This window comes from Corylus avellana, chromosome ca5 (assembly GCF_901000735.1).
Source record: "Corylus avellana chromosome ca5, CavTom2PMs-1.0".
NCBI lineage: Eukaryota > Viridiplantae > Streptophyta > Magnoliopsida > Fagales > Betulaceae > Corylus > Corylus avellana.
In genome coordinates, this window is record NC_081545.1 from 16,780,168 (window position 1) to 16,800,227 (window position 20,060).

The following is a 20,060-nucleotide window of genomic DNA, read 5'->3' on the forward strand; positions in this document are numbered from 1 at the left end:
AATGGTAGTTTGAGGAGGTTAAGTGAACTTTACTAAAAAAATAAATAAAAATTTATAGTTTAGATAATGAATTGTTCTCGAGTTTGTGAGGATGTCATAGGCGCTCTTGAACTTGTTGCTCAATTAAATAATCAAATATTGGACTACCCATATAAGGGATAGCCGGATAGAGGTAGAATTTAATATGGGCAGAGGGTCAAGGGTCAAAAAATTTTGTTGGGAGAGATCGGTAGGCAAAAAAAAAAAAATTGCCTCATAAATTTTTTTTTTTCCTTGTGAAGTTGGGGCGGGACTATGACCTATACCGGTCCCCATTCCTCCGTCACTGACCAAGATTGAAATTTGGTTTCGAATCATGGTTTTGTATATATAAAAGATAAGTAAAGGTTCAAACCGAAAGACAAGCCAAGCTTACAAGTGTAAGTGGGAATGTTATTTGAAAGAGTAATATTAGATGTCACACAAACCTCCCATAAATAATTTATAAAGTAAGAATCATTTTTCAGCAAAAAACTATTTTAAGTAAAAAAAAATATATATATTATAAGTTTTAATAAATAAACATGGCAAAATACTGTCATATAATCCAATTAAATTATTTAATTAGTATAATAATGTGAAAAGTATTTATAAACAATTACCTTTTAGCAGCACTAGACAAGAGAATCTAAAAATGTGGATTTTGTGTAGCAATCAATGAATTTCATGGACTTGGTTGCCATCTTTAAAGCAATGCCAATCGATCAACAGAGGTAGACGCGTTTTGTGAGCACCAGACCTCTACTACGTACCCCACGCTCTTTGTCTTTCCTTTCCTTTCCTTATTATTTTTTTTATTTATCTTTTTTCAAGTTGCCTTTTATATTTTCTTTTTTCTCTTTCTATAATTTTTATGTCCATCCTTTGTTGATAATTTATAAAAGTCGTATAAATATTAAATATCACTCACCCCATGCAAATTCCAAACAATATATATATATATATAATGAAATTAAAGGACAAGACAAGAAGAGCTAGCTAATAGCTGGCACTTGTTGACCAATTGACGTAGTTGACTCTCAATTAAGGGCATGTTTGTAAGTGCATTTGAGAAGTTTAAATGTAGATTTAACACTCAAAAAGTCTATTTGAAATATATATATATATATGTTTAGTAAAAAAATTGAAAACACTTTTAGAGCTTGTTTGGTATTGAGTTTGAAAAATAGAGCTTTTAAGTCATAAAGAGCTTTTGAGCAAAAGCTTCATTTTTAAATTTTTGTTAAAAGTATTTTTTTTTGTCATTTTTAAGCTTTATAGACCCTTAAAAATACTTTTAATTTTTTTTACCAAATAAGTACTTTTTTTTTTTTTTTTTCAAATAGGCTTTTTAAGTGTTATAAACACTTTTAAGTTCTTCAAATGCAATCTCAAATAAGTCATTAAGGGTCTAAAAAACTTAAAAATAACTAAAACACATTTTTAACAAAAACTTAAAAATAAAACTAAAATTTTTTTTTATTTAAAAATTCTATTTATCAAACACAATCTCAAACAAATTTTAAAATCCTCGGACTGCTTTCAAACGCGTTATAAACTTGAATAATGTGAATTCTTTTGTCTCTCATTAAAGACCCACTGCCCAGTGGGCTCCGCCATTTCTTCTCAGCTATGCATATAACCAAGAGAATTACAGGAATGGTGAGGAGGCTTTGACTCACTATATTTAAACTCCTTCGTTCACACTGAAAAGTGAAAACGACACAAGAATTTGAGAAATCATAGCAAGCAGTCCACTTTTTCAACACGCGTCTCTTTGAAAACGACAAATGTGGTCCGAGTCTGACACTGAATGATGGCAATAAACACACGTTGTCCAATCTCTATCTCCATCGTCCAAACTTGCTGCTCTCTCACATGGCTTCCTACTAAGATCGATAAGCTGAGCTTTGAGCACACTTCTAAAACTAAATGGCAGCTCCGAATCTGCTTCTTGCACATGTCATCTTCTCCACTACATTGTTTTGCTCTGCAACTTTTGGATTGGCGGCCACTGCTAAGCTTCACAGTGCTGAAGGTATCATTATTCGCTAACTTCTTCACACCTCCATTTGGTCTCTTAGAAAACACAATGAAGGAAAAGCAAGATTTTGCGATTCATTGCATTGGCCTCAATGAACTCCGGGTCCCAAACAACGCCTATGATTGAAACTTAGCCAGATTTTGAGCTCTCAAAAATACACCAGTCTTTAATGCACTCATGATTTGTTTGGTCTCAAAATATTGCTTCTTTTGTTAATTGCCTACATAGTGTTTGTGATGAAGACAGAAATGGAAATGATTGTTTGTTGGGCCCAATATTCAAAATTTGGTTGTTTTCTTTTTCCCTATATTTTCTCAGCAGCTAAACAGGGGATCTGATTCTTGTATTGGGTTTGTTTGTATGGCACAGTGGACGCACTGAGAGGGATTGGGCAGAAACTGGGGAAGAAAGATTGGGATTTTGAGATAGACCCCTGCAGCGGAGAAGGGAATTGGAAGGTAGTGGATGGAAGGAATGGGTTTGAGAGCACTGTCACATGTGACTGCACCTTCAAACACAATTCCTCTTGTCATGTCGTAAGCATGTACTTCTCTCTCTCTCTCTCTCTCTCTCTCTCTCTGTGGTAATGTTTTTGTTTAATGTTTTGGGCCCTCTTTTGTTATGGATAATTTTAATTAGGGATGGATTCTTGGGTCAATTACATTTCTACCATTTCTTTTGAAAAAACTAAGGAGAAGATACATATAATAGATTTATGAAAGATGAATAAATAGACTTGCTGTACAAACATTAACAAAACCAATATGCACGGTGTGCACAGGGAACATCTCTACCTATAATCTTTAAATTTGTATATAATTAAGCATATTTGATATAAATGTTGAAAAGCAAAATAAACTTTTTGGTGAACTTTTATGTGCTGTGTAATGGGCCTTACGTTACAAACTCATCTGCTGAACTGTTCAAAGTCAATTTTTTTTTTTTTTTTTTAATTTTTTTTATTATTATTATTTTTTTTATAGGTAATATCAATTTCTATAAAAGCCCAAAAGGAGCGCAACCCATGTACACAGAAAGTATACAATAGAGCCCACAAATGCAAATAACTATTATGCAATAGTTTATTAGTTACTATTGTGCGTACGTCTTGTGTGTTTTCTGCTACAAGTGAGAGAAGTATCGTAAGCCCATATGTACGACATCCCATGATGGTTGAAACTAAATTTCTTTCTTGAAAAAGAAAGCAAGCATCATTAGGCTACAAAATCATTGTTAATTAAGTTGTGTTCAATACCATAACTTTTATGTGTTAATGAATGGATTTGTGCTGCAATATGGGATATAGCACAAGAGCTTGATCTGGAGGTTCTTTTTGGTATGTTTAGAAGTCCTGTTATGTCAAGTGATGTTCTGAAAATCCTTGGTCCTCTGAAAATTTCAAGTTGGGATAACCTGAAAATTCTGAAAATTCTTTTGCTTTGTGTATTTTGGGTTTATATGTCGTGAGAGTTGGGATAACCTGCTTTTGCTGCCATGATGATAGGTTATAGCTAGGCTTTGTTTAATTTGTCCTGTACCTTTTATTTCTGTTTGGATCAATGGGCTTAATAGTCATCTGCTCTGATATGAAAAGCATTATGATATTAAGTTGTTGTGGTTAACACTGAAACTATGGGTTAGCACATTCTTATGTTCTTCTTTGGCATTCCTTTAACTTAGTAATGGTTTTACCTCATTTCAAAAAAAAAAAAAAAAAAAACCTTTTATGGTAATCAATACATGATATGAAATAGGTATTGATTAATCTGGTCATTACTTATACATGAAATAGATATCATGTATCATGTATCATGTATCATGTATCAATACATGATACATGATATCAATCTGGTTATTACTTATCAAAAAAAAAAAAATACATGATATGATTCTAAAAAAATATTGAAACATATACAATAAATATGTTAAATCACCACTTGTCCCAAAACCTTAAGCTAATAAGAATTGGTGAATTTAATCATTTAATTAATATTCTAACACTCTCTGTCACGTGCGAGTTCAAACTCGCCTTCAACAAATTAGGGAATATTTAATTGAAATAGGATGAATTGTGTACTCAGGATTCGAACTCATGACTTCTGGCTCTGATACTAATAACAACATTTGATTGATGATCAATACAACGAACAACGCTTAACCACCACCGCCTACAACAATGTTGGATTGATCATCAATACAACCAACAACGGTCAACCAACGACAATGACAACTTGTTCTAGTACTCTCCTTGAGCAACAAACCAAATGATTGCTCAATGCAGCCTAATCGAGCAATAAACTATCAAAAAGGAAGGGAGAAGGGGTGGGGTGCAAAGATCATGAGTTCGGACCTTGTTTCTATCAATTCACATCTCATTCATGTGTTGGGTCTCACTTATTAAGAGGGACAATTTGAGTCCACACGTGAAGGGGATTGTTAAAATATTAATTAAATTATTAAATTTATTATTTCCTATCAGCTTAAACTATTGGGATAAGTGGTAATTTAACAAATATTCTTCAGTTTTTCCTGCTCTCGTGGAAGTCAGAACAAAATTTCAACCTATAACTCAAAGAGATTTTTAATGGTGATCCAGCTGTACTCTATGGATTCTAATTTCAAATAGTTCTTTATGTATGTATGCCATGTTCATCTAATTTACTTTAGAGATATGCAGAGCTTTGAAGGGTCAAAATCTATCAGGTACTGTCCCACCAGAGTTTTCCAAGCTTCACTACCTCAAGCAATTGTAAGCAACAAATCAGTATTCTTCTCTAATGTGAACTCAATAATCATTTCAAATTAATGCTTCTATGCCTTCTACCATATTTAAAGGGGATAATGAACTGGCTAATCTTTCAAGCACTTTCTTTTATATAGGGATATCAGTCGGAACTACCTTACTGGTTCTATACCTCCACAATGGGCTACCTTGCACTTGGTCGATCTGTATGCACCCTCCTCTAGTTTTCACCCATTACCAGTCAATGTTTCTTTTATTTGCAAATCAGCTTGAAGTTTTATGTTTTCGTTAATTGAATATGCAGCTCTTTTATGGGGAATAGCTTGTCAGGACCCTTCCCTAAAGTTCTCACCAACATCACCACCCTCAAAAACATGTATGTTGGAATCAATCTTTAATTGTTTTTCGTATTCCTATTCTATATATTTTCCAACCATGAGAAGTTGATGTTGGTGGTTCGGGTTTGATTTACATCATTTCATTAAGAAAAGGCAAACCCATTTATAATCATGTCAATTGAAATAGAGGCCTGTCTGGCCCCTTTATTGAGGCTAATTTGAAACAATCCACCAGCCTATTTCTAATTGATATAATTTTGTAACATATTATATCTGGATTCTTTGGTGTTGAATCCAAAGCAAAAGGATATTCATGTATAATTGAATTGAGTATATGGTGAATCTTATCCATGGACTGGTCACCCCCACTCTGTTTATTTCGTGCAGATTGGAGGTTTGGCATGGCTAGGTTAAACATTGCCAACTCTATAAATGGCTTTAAACCATTTTCAGGTGCTTTATCTAAAGCAATAGTAATTTCTACATTTTACAGGAGCATCGAAGGAAACGGATTTTCAGGTCCTATTCCACCAGAAATTGGAAAGTTGACCAAATTAAAAAAACTGTAAATCTTTCTCACCTTCTTCACTTAATTAATTATCGCAATGGACCAATATTAAAACCCATGTTATAGTATTTTTGACACTATTAATTCTTCTTTCAGTGTTCTATCCTCAAATGCTTTCACAGGAGAATTGCCAATTGCACTTGCCAAGTTAACCAACTTGATTGATATGTGAGTAAGCATCTTCATTATTGTTGAACTGGTGGCTTAGCTGACCAAACTGTAGAAATCTTTAGAGCATTCACATTGAGCTATTTAAAATTTCTCTAAATTTAACTCTAGAAATCTACTTTTGTTGATTTAACTAGCCACTTTTCAAAACTACTAAACGTCAAATTCTCTAAATATTTCTCTAGTTTAACTAAATATTATTTTTTATTGGTGAAACCAACTGTCAAGTTACAAAATTTTCCTCTTTAAAAGATTAAATATCATTATTTTTTTGCCTCTTTACATTTTGCCTTTAACTTTTGGAGAAAGAAGAAAACATATCATTAAAAAGTTAAATAACTTTCACTTTTTCCTCAAGACATTTGAAGAGAAAATCTGACAAATGTTAAATTTAACATTGAGTGAATAGTTTGTTAAATGACAGTTTTTGTGAGTTTTGTTCAAATTTTAGAGAAAAACCAAAAGTAAAGGGTTCAATGTGAATGCTCTTACGTCATTAGATTCAGATATCTCTTTTCACCCAGTGTTATAAAACTTAGTAAGGATTAGACAGCTGAGTCATATATATAAACACATTGGATTGTGAAGACATTGCATGAGCACGTGACGAGATCTATATTCGGTGTGTGCTAGGTTGAATTTGGCTATTACAAGGAGTCTCTACTGAAAGTAATCCTTTTGGAATATCAGATGGATGTGCTTAGTGCATTCCCAAATCATGACACTGATTTTCTTTAATGTTGCATGAGAAGTTCATGATTCCAAAGAGTTACATATAACAAATTATAATTATTGGTTTTTTGGGTTAATTTATTTTCTGTTTGATACTGTATGATTATTCCATAATATACCATCTTTGGAAGTTTTAAATTAATTACTTCTAAATTTGTTCTTTTGAAAGTTTAATATTTTGTATGTTTTTGGAACAATGATGATTCCCAGAGTACCTCTTAATTTTTTTAACTACGTGTAGGAGGGTAAGTGGCAATAATTTCTCTGGAAAGATACCTGATTTCATCAGTAATTGGACGCAGATTGAAAAATTGTAAGCTTTCCCATATAGCCTTGTTACTGCATTAACCGTATATGCTCTTATTAATAATCATAGAAAATTTTACTCTGTCACAGGCATCTGGAGGGTTGCTCTTTCGAGGGGCCAATCCCTTCTGGCATTTCTGCCTTAACAAGCTTACTTGATTTGTAGGCAATTTTACTACTTTATCATTTAATTCCTTATTCAATGAAAAAAAGAAAAGAGTACACAAAATGATAGTTTATGTTCTTCTATGCGTTTTAGGAGGATAAATTACTTAAAAGGTAGAGGGTCTCCTTTCCCATCATTGAGTAATATGGAATCCCTGAGGACACTGTGAGTTGAATTCCTACTTTGTTTTCTTCTTCTGATATTCATGAATCGAGGTACTTTTAGTAACCTCAATATTGCAATGCAGGATGCTGAGGAAGTGCCTAATTTATGGAGAGATCCCAGAATATGTTGGAGATATGAAAAATCTTAAAAACCTGTAAGTTGTTTAACAATTGGCTATGATGAGCTGCTAAATACTCCATGTTTCTCTTTGAAAACCCTGACCTGTTAATCCCATGTGGAATTAATACTTTATTCTAGTTCAGAAAAATGCAATTTCGGAAATGGTTTTTATTCATCGTCATTACCTGGATCCTTGCAACACGAGATATATAGGCATTAAGTTTATAACAGCCTGTTCATCTCATACTATACAGATTTTTTAAAAAGATCAATTAGAATGATAGACAGGTAGGAGGTTTTTTTTTCTTCTGATTTTGTGTTTATTGCAGCAAGAAGAAACTAGGTTCAAATTCCAAGGACATAGGAGAGATTTGAATAAATATTTTTGGAAAAGTTTTATATATATGTAAGTGACTTGTGATGACTAGCAAACACTGCCTGTATTCTCTTGTGAAAATAATGGCATATTTCATCGTAGGATATAAATCTGAAGTTATTTTGGTAGGGATTTCAGAATCTCAATATAGTTCGTTTGTCTCTTAAATAATTTTTCATATTTCAAGCATATTATAAATCTTGCTGTCCTGATGAAGAGGAGAAGGAAAAATGCAAGGACTGTTTCTGGCCAACACCAAACAAGGGTTTTAGTGATTCCTTTTAATTGAAAATGTTTTCCTCTTGTAGTACTCAACAAATTTTTTAATTGAAAATTCTTCTGGTAGGGATTTCATGAGCTCAATGATACTCTGGTTGTGTCTCTCAAATAATTTCTCATTTTTCTAGCATATTATAAATATTGCTGTTCTGATGAAGTGGAGGAGGAAAAATGCAACGAATTTTTCTGGCCAACACCAAACAAGAGTTTTAATGATTTTTTTTAATTGAAAATGCGTTGCTCTTTTGGGATGGATGAATCTTTGACTTCTAAGCTGATACTTTTGAAACATTTGGGCAGAAGGTCCTAAGATTTTCATTTCCAGTGGCTAAGTTAGTGCAATTGCATGATTATTGTGGTTAGCATTCCACGCTTCATTCTTGATTCTTCTAGACCTCTTCAGACGTCAATATAAACATTGGATATTCCTTTTTTCTTTTAGAAACTAATATCTACTTCGCTTTAATAATGTAGTGACCTCAGTTTTAATGACTTGACTGGTGAAATTCCAACATCCTTCGTCCAACTTGCAAAAGTAGATTTCATGTAAGCAAATGTCTCAAATATGCTTATATCTTTTTAACAACCTCGTCAGCACTATCATTGAAGATATGAATGTTGCTTTGCCCTAGGTATTTGACAGGGAACAAGCTCACTGGAAATATACCCGGATGGCTCCTGGGAAGAAACAAGAATGCGTACGTAATTCCTTGACAGTTATTTTCACACATCCATCTCCCCCTTTAAGATTTATTACATGGATGCCTTCAATAGAAATAAAGATAATACCATTTTTATTACTGTCTAGTTCCACTTTGATCTGATGCATTTGGAGTACCTTGTAATATTTAGGATGTGAAAAATATGGTGCACCTTCTAGGTCGGATAGTAAAATATTTCTTATGAACTTTAATCTCTGATTCCAACATGAAGTTTTAATATATGAAGAAAACAAAAAGTTTGTGGCAGCTATTTTAGTTTATGATTTTTTTAAAAAAATTGGGTTCTCATTTTATTCATCGACTTCTGGGATGCAGGGATGTTTCCTACAATAACTTCACTTGGGAAAGCTCAAGTCCAGTAGAATGTCCCCGTGGGAGTGTGTGAGTCTTGTTTAAGTTATATTTTTCTATTTAACCATCAGCATTAACTAGAATGACAGCAACGGCCATTTGATGCATTCTTGCAGAAACATGGTGGAGAGCTACTCCTCATCAGCAGATAAATTGTAAGATTTTGTTCCTGTATAACATATTCTCTTATGAACCATAAGAGTTTGTCAATTCTTGTGCTTTATGAATAATAGCTTCAGCCTTTGACTTGTTTGCCATCAAGATATAAGCTCAAACATCTCTGCCATCTGTTGCAGAAGTAGAATTCATCCATGCCTAAAAAGAAATTTCCCGTGTCCTGCAAATAATCAACGTAAGTTTATCAATTGGGCCCAAATTCTTTTATTTTCAGCTGTTGTTTGTATAAACATTTGCTTTTCTGTGTTCTCGACTGAATATATGAACTTAGTTAAACCCTCAACAAACCCCCACCCGCCGGGCACAAGTAAAAGAAGAGTATTTTAAGTTGTCTATCGTTATGATGGTAATTGGGAAAAGGCCTGTTGCCTGGAAGTGGTTTGTGAGGCAATCAGAAAGACAATTATTAGAAAGAATAATGTACATGACTCTGGAATCCATGCTTGATAACAATAGTCACCATGATTAGTGGCTAAATTATATGGTAATGCAGCAAATGACAAAGTGTATGCCAGATTGTTTCTTCTTCTTAGACATTCTATACTAACAGCAAGAAACTTTGTAAATGAGGTTTAACAATCGAACAAATTGAATATTCCACAAGGGAGTATTTCAAGAAAGATGGAGAGCCATATAGAGGTGCAATGCACATTAAGGAAGAAATGTATATTTTCATCTTATATTCTCGTTACAACTTGTAGTTATATAAAAGATACAGATTTCATTTGTCAGATTCTGTATGGATGATATGAGTTGGATCTGGTTTTCCTTGTATGAAAGTAGAGGAAATTTTTTGGATCAATCATTGATATGAATTCAAGCTATGTAACTTTCTCTTAACTTTTTGTTATATTATTAAAAATACAAGTAAAGATCAGGTTTTTTCCCCAGGAAAGGAAAAGGAAAACAAAAGGTGAGACATTGGGTATAAGGTGGGACTCAATTCTAACAACAAATTTAGCAACACTCATTTAATTCCACCTTATTAGAGAGCTATTGATGTACAATGAATATAAAGTACTAAGGCGAGTGTTTCTTCCGATATTTATTTGTAGAATGTTTGAGAATATACTATTTCTAAATTTTTTCCTGGGTTATCAAAACTTAAACAGGTCGCTACTCCTTGTACATTAATTGTGGTGGTAAGGAAGCAAATGTCAATGGTAACAAGTATGAAGCCGACAGAGAACAAAGAGGTGCTTCAATGTTTTACTGGGGTCAGAACTGGGCATTTAGCAGCACAGGGAACTTCATGGACAATGACATAGATGCAGATATCTACATTGAAACCAATACCTCTGCACTCTCCAATGTCTCTTTGTTTGATTCAGAACTCTACACAAGAGCACGAGTTTCTCCACTCTCTCTGACATACTATGGACTCTGTCTCATGAATGGGAACTACACTGTTAAGCTCCACTTCGCAGAGATTATTTTCACAAATGACAGATCATTTAGCAGCCTTGGGAAACGTATATTTGATGTCTACATCCAGGTAAACAAACTTCCTTACACATGCAATGAAAATGAAATTTTAACCTGACTGCCTTGCATACAAATGAGTACAATCCTTACTATATTTTTGAATAAAGGACAAGTTGGTGCTAGAAAATTTCAATATAGAAGATGAGGCAGGTGGAGCTGGCAAGCCACTTCTAAAGGCATTTACTGTGGCTGTCACGAATAACACATTAAAGATCCACTTTTACTGGGCTGGAAAAGGGACAACAGGCATCCCAGTTAGAGGAGTTTATGGTCCTCTCATATCAGCTATATCAGTAGATCCTAGTAAGTTATTCTAAGCTCTAAAATCCTTGTTACTTAAAGAACTTAAGTCTTATTTTATAATTAGAGAGAGAGAGAGAGAGAGAGAGAGAGAGAGAGAGACCTTGTTGAAGCTTGTAAAAATGCAATTGGCCAGATTCTAAAAGAATTTTAGTTTATATAATTACAGTAAAGCTAATCATTTATCTCTTAACAGCTCCTTACTGAGTAGCAAATCAGTGCATGTTGTTCCATGGGTGTTGTATGCAGAGAAGAAAAGAATTGTTTGCCAACCTCACTACAAAGCAACATATGTTAAATACGATGGCCAGAACTAGTTATAGAAAGGCCACGAGAAAAAAATATATGACGTAAAAATGCTGCAAATTTTTTTTAAAAAAAAATAGTTAGTTTAATAATTAAACTGGTATCAAATGAATATTAATTTGTAACAAAAACTAAAGGCCCACGTGTTGGGATTTCCTTATTGCGCTAGGCCATTTCTGTTTGCCTCAAACTGCATCAGCTTGTTCCTTTAATTTTGTTGACTGGAATAATTCCTCTTCTTGCAGATTTTAAACCTCCTTCAGATGATGACCAAAACAAGCATGTGATAATAGTGGTTGGGATTGTGGCTGCAGCAGTATTTCTCATCCTTCTTGCCCTATTTGTCATGCAGAGGAAAGGCCTCCTGGGAGGCAAAGTCTCTGTGGACAAAGGTATGCAACATTTCTCTCAAATGCTTGTTGAGATCCTTGTTTGTTGGCAGAAATTAAATCAAAATCATATACCTCACACCGCAATATAATTAGGTACCCTTCGAATACATAACATCACTGTGCCACCATCTTTTTCAATTTCAAAAGGGTCACATCACATGGAAATTACTTTAGCTCCATTGAATATTAAAATTCTTAACAACTTCCAATACTCCTTGTGTTATCCACAGTCTCTACAAATCTTACAAACCAGAACCACCAGCTGAGGCATAAGACACTCCACATTTTCAGGACCACATACAGTCTTTTAAAGTTGTAATGACGTAATGTAACATTTTGACTGGAATTAGTTGGATTGGAAGATTAAAATTCTCTTTCTCTTTTATATCATATGAAGGTTGCATCAAAAATAAGTAATAACTTTCATTACCATGATTTTTGAGAAAAATAAGATGACTCCATCAAACTACCACCAAATTGACAATGTCTCCTTCAAACTTTCAATGGGGACAATGGTCCTCCTAAACTACAAAAAAATTGACAATGTCTCCCTAAGGGCAACAAAATACAAAAATGACCTTAAATTTTTTTTCATTAAGATAAAAATACTCCAATAAATTTGAGAAAGAAAAAAATTCTTTAAGAAAAAATGAAAAAAAATTTAAATTTTCAACCACCGTTTTTTTTTTTTTTTTTTTTTAATTAATATAGTTTTAGTTTCTTTTTTTTTTTTTGAATTTTTTATTTTAACTTTATAAAAAGTATTTTCGTCATGAAGGGACATGGTCAGTTTTTTGATAGTTTAGGAGGGGCATTGTCCCAATTGAAAGTTTGGGGGAAACATTGTCAATTGAGTAGTAGGTTGAGGGGAGTATCAAGTATGTGGACTTCCCCAAAAAAAAAACTTATCAGCATAGATTTAACTTGTGTAGCTGCTAAAAAGTGTCCCTACTCCATATATTCTCTTGAATTTTTTTTATTTTTATTTTTCTTTGCTGCATCATTCAACATAATTTGTATGCATAGTTAGCAAAAGAATATACAAGACAGTTTTCAATATCTTCTCTCTATTGACATTCAATACTACATTCTGGCCAGAGCTTAGAGGTATAGATCTGCAAACAGGATTATTTACATTACAACAGATCAGAGCTGCCACCAAGAACTTCGATCCAGTTAACAAACTTGGTGAAGGTGGTTTCGGTTCTGTTTACAAGGTATTTTTTTGTTTCTCTTGTATTAGATTGAGTCCATTGCAAATAAGCAGATAAATATGATACATGTCTCTTTAACATCTTCGCAATTGACTTGCGAAAATTTTGATCTTGTTGTTTCCTTCTTGATATCCAGAATCTGTTTCACATCCTGTAGAAAATGAATTTTGAGGGAACGTAATTATAAATGTATAACGCATAGTTTATTCATCCCAGCATGTGAAATATCACAGCCCAAATTCATTGTCGGAAAGATTTTTAATGAGTTTTATTTATAAGAGTTATCCATATATCCCAAAGAATTTAGAATAGCTTTTCAAAATTATTTATTGATTATGATCTTTCACTCTTATAATTTCTGGACATTAAAAGCTGATAGCGTAGAGGCTCAAAAAGAGCAAAATCATTGAAAAAGAAGCATGGCTTGGATGTATGATACTCAAGTGATATGGAATTTGCATGTGCTTTTGCATGATTTTCATTTGTTGATGCTGAGTCTAATAGTGAGACTCTACTTTTTGAAATAGGGTCTGTTATCAGATGGTACTGTAATTGCAGTGAAGCAACTGTCATCAAAATCTAAGCAAGGAAATCGAGAATTTCTTAATGAAATTGGCATGATATCTGCACAAAAACATCCAAATCTTGTAAAGCTCTATGGATGTTGTGTTGAAGGGAACCAGTTGTTGCTGATTTATGAGCACATGGAAAATAATTGTCTATCTCGTGCACTTTTTGGTAAGTTCTTTCAACCATCTAAGACATGTATATCACATACGCTATGCACTATTAGTCTTAAAAGGCATTGAAACTTTGATTTTGCTTTTTTTTTTTAACCATATACAGGGAAGGACACAATGTGCAGAAAGAAACTGGACTGGCCTACCAGGCAGAAAATTTGCCTAGGTATAGCTAGAGGTTTGGCCTACCTCCATGAGGAGTCAAGGTTGAAAATTGTGCATAGGGATATAAAGACAAGCAATGTGTTGCTTGACAAAGATTTCAACGCTAAAATTTCTGATTTTGGTTTGGCAAAGCTAAATGAAGATGACAATACCCATATCAGCACCCGGATTGCTGGAACCATGTAAGTTCTTCCATAAGAACATAATATATTAACACTCTTCTTTTTCCAGCACTTAACTTGTCTAGGGTTATTTACTTATCTACATTTATCATGGCAATTATAAGACATGCTATCATTTTAGGAGACATTGACCTGTGTTTCCTCTAGTTGGTAAAAAGAAATTATAGAGAATTTCTTGGTGTTTAACTTTTACCTTCCAATCTCTCATTACAGGGCCCTTGAACATCTTTTCCCTCAGACTTGATACCTATGCATGTCAATTTAATAGTGAAACTACAGGTTCTATGTAACGACTCAATGAAGCACTAGCTACATTTACGTTATCACTCCAAATGGACTAATCAAGTTGCAATTCAAGCTCCTTAGAAACCCTTATAAAATCCAATCTTATCTAGGAAAAAACCAATGTGGGACTTAACACTCATAAGCACCTTTATAATCTACCCACTCAATGCGGTAATCCACCCACCCAATGCAGGACTAACTAAGGTTGCTTTAATACCATTTGTAAGGATTCATGAAAAGCACTAGCTATATTTGCTCTATCACTCCAAAAGCACTAGTTAAGTTACAATTAGAGCTCTGTAAAATCACTTATAAATACTAGTCTCATATAGTAAAGAACCAATATGGAGCTTAGCACATATGAACACCTTAATAATTTACCCACTCAATGTGTGCAATTCATCTTTCTCATATGGAACTAACGTTCTAGGATGTCACATTCTATATGAAAAACCTTTGTATTGTTTGATTATGCAGTGGTTATATGGCTCCCGAGTATGCAATGCGTGGTTACTTGACTGACAAAGCAGATGTTTATAGCTTCGGAGTTGTTGCATTAGAAATTGTCAGTGGAAAGAGCAACACAAACTATAAGCCAGAGGAAGAATTTGTTTACCTTCTTGATTGGGTAATTAAAATAGCTTCATAATTTGTTTCTTTTTCATTCCTTAGAGGTGTGATATTTCCTTTTAGTACTTTACCTGTCTAAACATTGAGACCACAACAGGTGGATGCAAATATTTTCAAGTTACATTAAAAATATATGCATTCTCTGCTTGATTTTTATCTCTCATCGTATAATAATTTGTTGATATCCCCATAAACTTGCCAATATCACAAATGATCTCCAAGTTTCTTTAGAAGTCTTTGAGTCAATGATTCACAAATTTCTAACTAATCACATTCTTTGTAAATTATGATTGATGTAGTTTATTCTCTCTCTCTCTCTCACTCTTCACATTAATGCATACTCAATTTTGAATTTTATTTTTCTGATCAAGAATGCACTTTCTTGATTGCATTGTTATTATTTGTTTCCATAATTCCCATCCTAGTTTTTTTTTTTTTTTTCTTAAGTTCCAAATGATTCCTAACATAATACAATGTCCTCATATTGAATTAGTTATTGTTTTCTCAAGTTAACCTTTCTTTTTCTCTTTTTGATTTTGGACTTCTTCTAGGCCTATGTTCTGCAAGAGAGAGGCGGTCTATCGGAGTTGGTTGATCCAGCCTTGGGTTCAGAATATTCATCAGAGGAGGCAATGGTGATGCTAAATGTGGCACTCTTGTGCACCAATGCTTCTCCAACTCTTAGGCCAAAAATGTCCCAAGTAGTGAGCATGCTTGAAGGCCGAACTAATGTTCAAGACCTAATGTTCAAGACCTACTTTCTGATCGAGGATTTTCAGCCAATAATTCCAAATATAATACCACAAGGAATCACTTTTGGCAGAATCCCAGCAGAACCCAAAGCATGAGTATTAATGGTCCATGTTCTGATTCCTCTAGTTCATATATCGAATTAGGGCAGACCGACCATCTTCTAAGAGTTAGTTCAGTTAAATCCGATGAGCAATTAGTGTAAACGTAAGAGGAATGCAACATCTCCCAAAAGCTTTCTCCAAAATTTGCTCCCCAAATAATAAGATTGTAACACATTTTTCAAAATAATAAATTACATAGAATTGTGACATTTGAAGAGCAAATTTTGAGAAGCGTGGCATTTCTCAAACATAATGACACTTATATAGCTGTAAAGAAATAGTGATTTGTAAATGATCATCCTCCTTAGGAGTGGGTGTCTAATTAGAATACATGAAGGTAGGCTATATGTTTATACTAATTATAAAATGGATTTAGTTTTAGGATGGCTTTTTAATTTCCCGATCCCAATATGATAGCACTTCTCATATTCATGCAATTTGGTTTGCTTAAAGAAATTCCTAGCAGATTATCTCAAACACAATCACAAACAGACTCTAAGAATCAAAAATATCCTAGAGATTACAAATTTACATATAAAAAATCTATCATATCCGAAAAAGAAGGCACACACTTCATGACACATCTACTGAAACAAGTACTCAAGAGTAAAGTCGTTCTATTCCTTTTCCTTTAAATAAATTGGGAAAAATCTAAACAAACAGACAATAACACAATTATTGTTTTTGGCTTACACTACTAATAAACTGGTCTGCTTCTTTTCATTTATGGAAAAAGAAAAACATTGAGATTGTCTCTTAACTGAAGAAATCGTGCAGTTGGTAAAGCTTTAGTTGTATTTTTCCTTCTTTTTTCTTTTTTTAACTTTTAGCTTTAGATTTTTTTTTTTTTTTTCTTTATATTGTATTGGGGGTAGATTCTTTGTTGGAGAGACATTGACAACTTTTTAATAGTTTAAGAGGTGTTATTTCAATTAAAAGTTAAGAAGGACATTGTCAATTAGGTAGTAGTTTGAAATAGAATTTAGACTTTTCCCAAATAAATTACATTATACCCAACATACTCAATTCAAAAATAATAATAATAATAATAATAATAGGGTAAAGTTTACATACCCCCTTCAAACTACTACCTAATTGATAATGTCATTTCCAAACTTTCAATTGCGATAATGTACGTCCCAAACTACTAAAATACTGTCAATATCCCCCCAAAGCTAGCAAAAAGATCAAAATGCCCCTATATATTTATCAATATGACAAAAATACCCCTAAAATTTCAAAAAAAAAAAAATTAAGCGAAAATTTTAATTGTTTTTTAATTATTTAATTTTAAAAGGTTTTTTTTTAAACCGAAATTTTATTTTAAAAAAAAAACTAATTTTTTTTATTTTTTAGATTTTTTTTTAAAATGTTCAAAATGAAAAAAAAAAAAAAATTAAACGAAAATATTTTATTTTAAAAAAAAAACGGAAATTTTTATTTAAAATTTATAAAAGAAAACATTTTTTAAAAAAAAAAAAACAAAAAAACAAACGAAAAATTTTCAATTTTTATATGAAAAAAAAAATCGAAATTTATAAAGATTTCTTTTTTTTTTATTTTAGGTTTTTCCAGAAATTTTAGTATTTTTTTTTTTTTTTAATTTTACTAAGGGTAGTTTCGTCAATAAGGGGGACATTGATAATGTTTTGGTAGTTTGGGGGTACATTGTCGCAATTTAAAGTTTAGGGGGAACATAGTCAATTGGATAGTAGTTTGAGAAGAGTATGTGAACTTTTCTCATAATAATAAATAAATAAATAATAGATTGGTAGTGTCTTATCAATATAATAGATGGTGGGAAAATGATACTCTCCATTTCAAATCCCCTTTATTTATTTTATTTAGTGTATTTTGAAGAGTAGTATTGTCCAAAAAGTTTAACAATGATAATACACTAAATAGAGAAAATGAAAGAGGATTTGAAATGGAAAAGGATCCTCTTCATTTAATATTCTTTATAACATAACCATTGCACTTATTGCAATTACTGAAGTGGCCATGCAGGAAAAGAAATGGCGGTAAACTTCTTTATTTTTTTTCCCTCAAGTAAATGCCATTTATGCACATCATCATCTCTCTCTCTCTCTCTCTAAAAGCCACTGCTCCTTCTCCACAAACCTAGCCGTCACTGGTTCCTTGCTTGGGAGAAGAGAAGTGTCCTCTCCTCCTCCTCCTCCTCGGTTTTTTTTTTTTTTTTTTGCGCCTCTCATGAGGCTTTATCCATATATAGTTTTGTGCGACTTATCCAGCCCAAAATTGCAACCTTAGCATCGAGGCTTCACCATGACACCGATCTCCCTCCCAACCATGATCTTCGCCGCACCGTCCCCCCCGCCCCTCCCCCTGCGTCGATAGTTAGTTTTGTCAAGGTTTCAAATTGGATTGCTTTAAAGCTAAATATGTTCTTCGATGGACCCAGCCTCCAATGCACCACTTCACTGCTTCCACTGGCACTCCAGCCTCCCATAGCCACCTGCCATTTTGCCTCTCGTCATCCATCGGTCATGTCTTTGTCTATGTCTCTTTTAGGAATTCAAGTAGGGTTGAAGGATCTCGAGACAGTAATATCTCTACCGCTAATTCTGTTTTGATTCTTAAACCACTTTTAGTGGTCTTTATTGAGAGGACCATCTTATTTTGTGATCAATTTCTTATTTTTTATTTGTATTTCTTGCATGTAATTTAATTTTTGGGTATGTTGTTAGGGAGCATACCCAATTTTAGTGTTTTAATCCATGTATCATTTCCTTATTTGCTATAGAAAAACAGAGAAAAAAAAAATGTTATGAATGCATTCATGCATTTGGTGAATGACCATCTAGTTCTATCTCTTGGAATTCTACACATTCATGTCATCTTTCAGAATTCCATACATCTTATGTAATATATTGATGTACCTCTCTTGTTTTCATATATTTCTTAACCTCCTATTACGCGATTCCACGCCTATAAGCAGCATCGACACTACAAAAAACATGATGGTTACTGACGTGACAAACAGTAACTAATTTTTGTCACGTCAGTAATTATTAACGTGCTGAAAATGGCACGTCAACAAATTTTTTTTTTTTGACGTGTTGAATACTACACGTCAATATTTATTGGCGTGTCACATTCAACACGTCAGGATTTCCTGACGTGTCAATATTTGACACGTCAAGAAATCTAAATTCAATTTTATTTTTTAAAATTTTATTTAAATAAATTAATATTTAAATATTTATATTATATATTTCTGACGTGCTAAAATCAGCACATCAATATTTCTTAATTTTTTTTTTTAATTTTATATATATATATTTCTTCTAAAGTGCTAAAACCAGCACGTCAATATTTCTTAATTTTTTTTTATCAGGTTTATATATATATATACCTGATAAAAAAAAAAAGGAAAAAAAAAAACTGACGTGCTGGTTTCAGCACGTCAGAAATGGACCATATATAATATTTCTGACGTGCTAAAACTAGTCGATTAGAAAAAAAAATTAGTGGGCCATTCAACTTTAATTTTCCCTCTTCTTTCCCTCTTTAATTATTTATTCTTCCTCCCAGATCTACTTTTCTTATTTAATTCCATCTTCTTTCCCTATCTCAATCTCCCTCTTCTCTCTGCACGCATCACTACGAAAGCTCCATCTTCTCTCTCAGTCTCTCTAAACCTCCCTTTTCTCTCTGAATCTCCCTCTTCTCTCTCAATCTCTCTCTCTTGCCGCGGCGAGATCAAGAAAAAACAAAGGAAGAAGCGAGAGAGAAGCGAAAAAAAAAAAAAAAGGAGAAGAGAGAAGATCGAAGAAGAGAGATTTTTTATTTGAAGAAGCTCTAATTTGATTTGAGAGATTCTTTGTTTATGATTTGTAAAGAAGAAGATCGAAGAAGCATAAGGTTTATTTTTTGATTTTTTTTTTATTTTTTGGGTTTGGGTTTTTGAAAATAAAGGAAATAAGAGAGAGAGAGAGAGAGAAAGAGAGTGAAAATGGAGGAAAGAAGAGATCAGGTAGAGAGCTTGGGGAAGAAACGTACCAGACTTAAAAAAATATATATATATTATTTTAATTGAAAAACAATTTAAATTAATAAATTTTTTAATTGAAAAAAAAAATCCAGAAAAAATTTTAAAAAAGAAAAATTATTATTTTTTAATAATTTTAAATTACTGACGTGTCAAAATTAACACGTTAGGAAATTTACTGATGTGTCAAAATTTGACACGTCAGAAAAATTTTGACATGTC

At 32.9% G+C, this 20,060-nt stretch overlaps 1 protein-coding gene across 1 annotated transcript; it reads left to right on the forward strand.

Annotated features, from left to right (window-relative positions):
- Positions 1-1,859: 1,859 nt before the first annotated feature.
- Positions 1,860-16,223, forward strand: LOC132180992 (probable LRR receptor-like serine/threonine-protein kinase At1g07650). The gene is given in 25 exon segments (XM_059594019.1): positions 1,860-2,056; positions 2,432-2,606; positions 4,740-4,811; positions 4,943-5,011; positions 5,110-5,181; positions 5,637-5,708; positions 5,808-5,879; positions 6,853-6,924; positions 7,008-7,079; positions 7,177-7,248; positions 7,331-7,402; positions 8,498-8,569; positions 8,656-8,721; positions 9,061-9,126; positions 9,213-9,251; positions 9,393-9,448; positions 10,386-10,768; positions 10,866-11,061; positions 11,610-11,756; positions 12,855-12,973; positions 13,498-13,708; positions 13,817-14,057; positions 14,820-14,970; positions 15,524-15,715; positions 15,718-16,223. Coding segments are annotated over 25 exon segments (3,075 nt in total). The 5' UTR covers positions 1,860-1,950; the 3' UTR covers positions 15,928-16,223.
- The last annotated feature ends 3,837 nt before the right edge of the window (positions 16,224-20,060 follow it).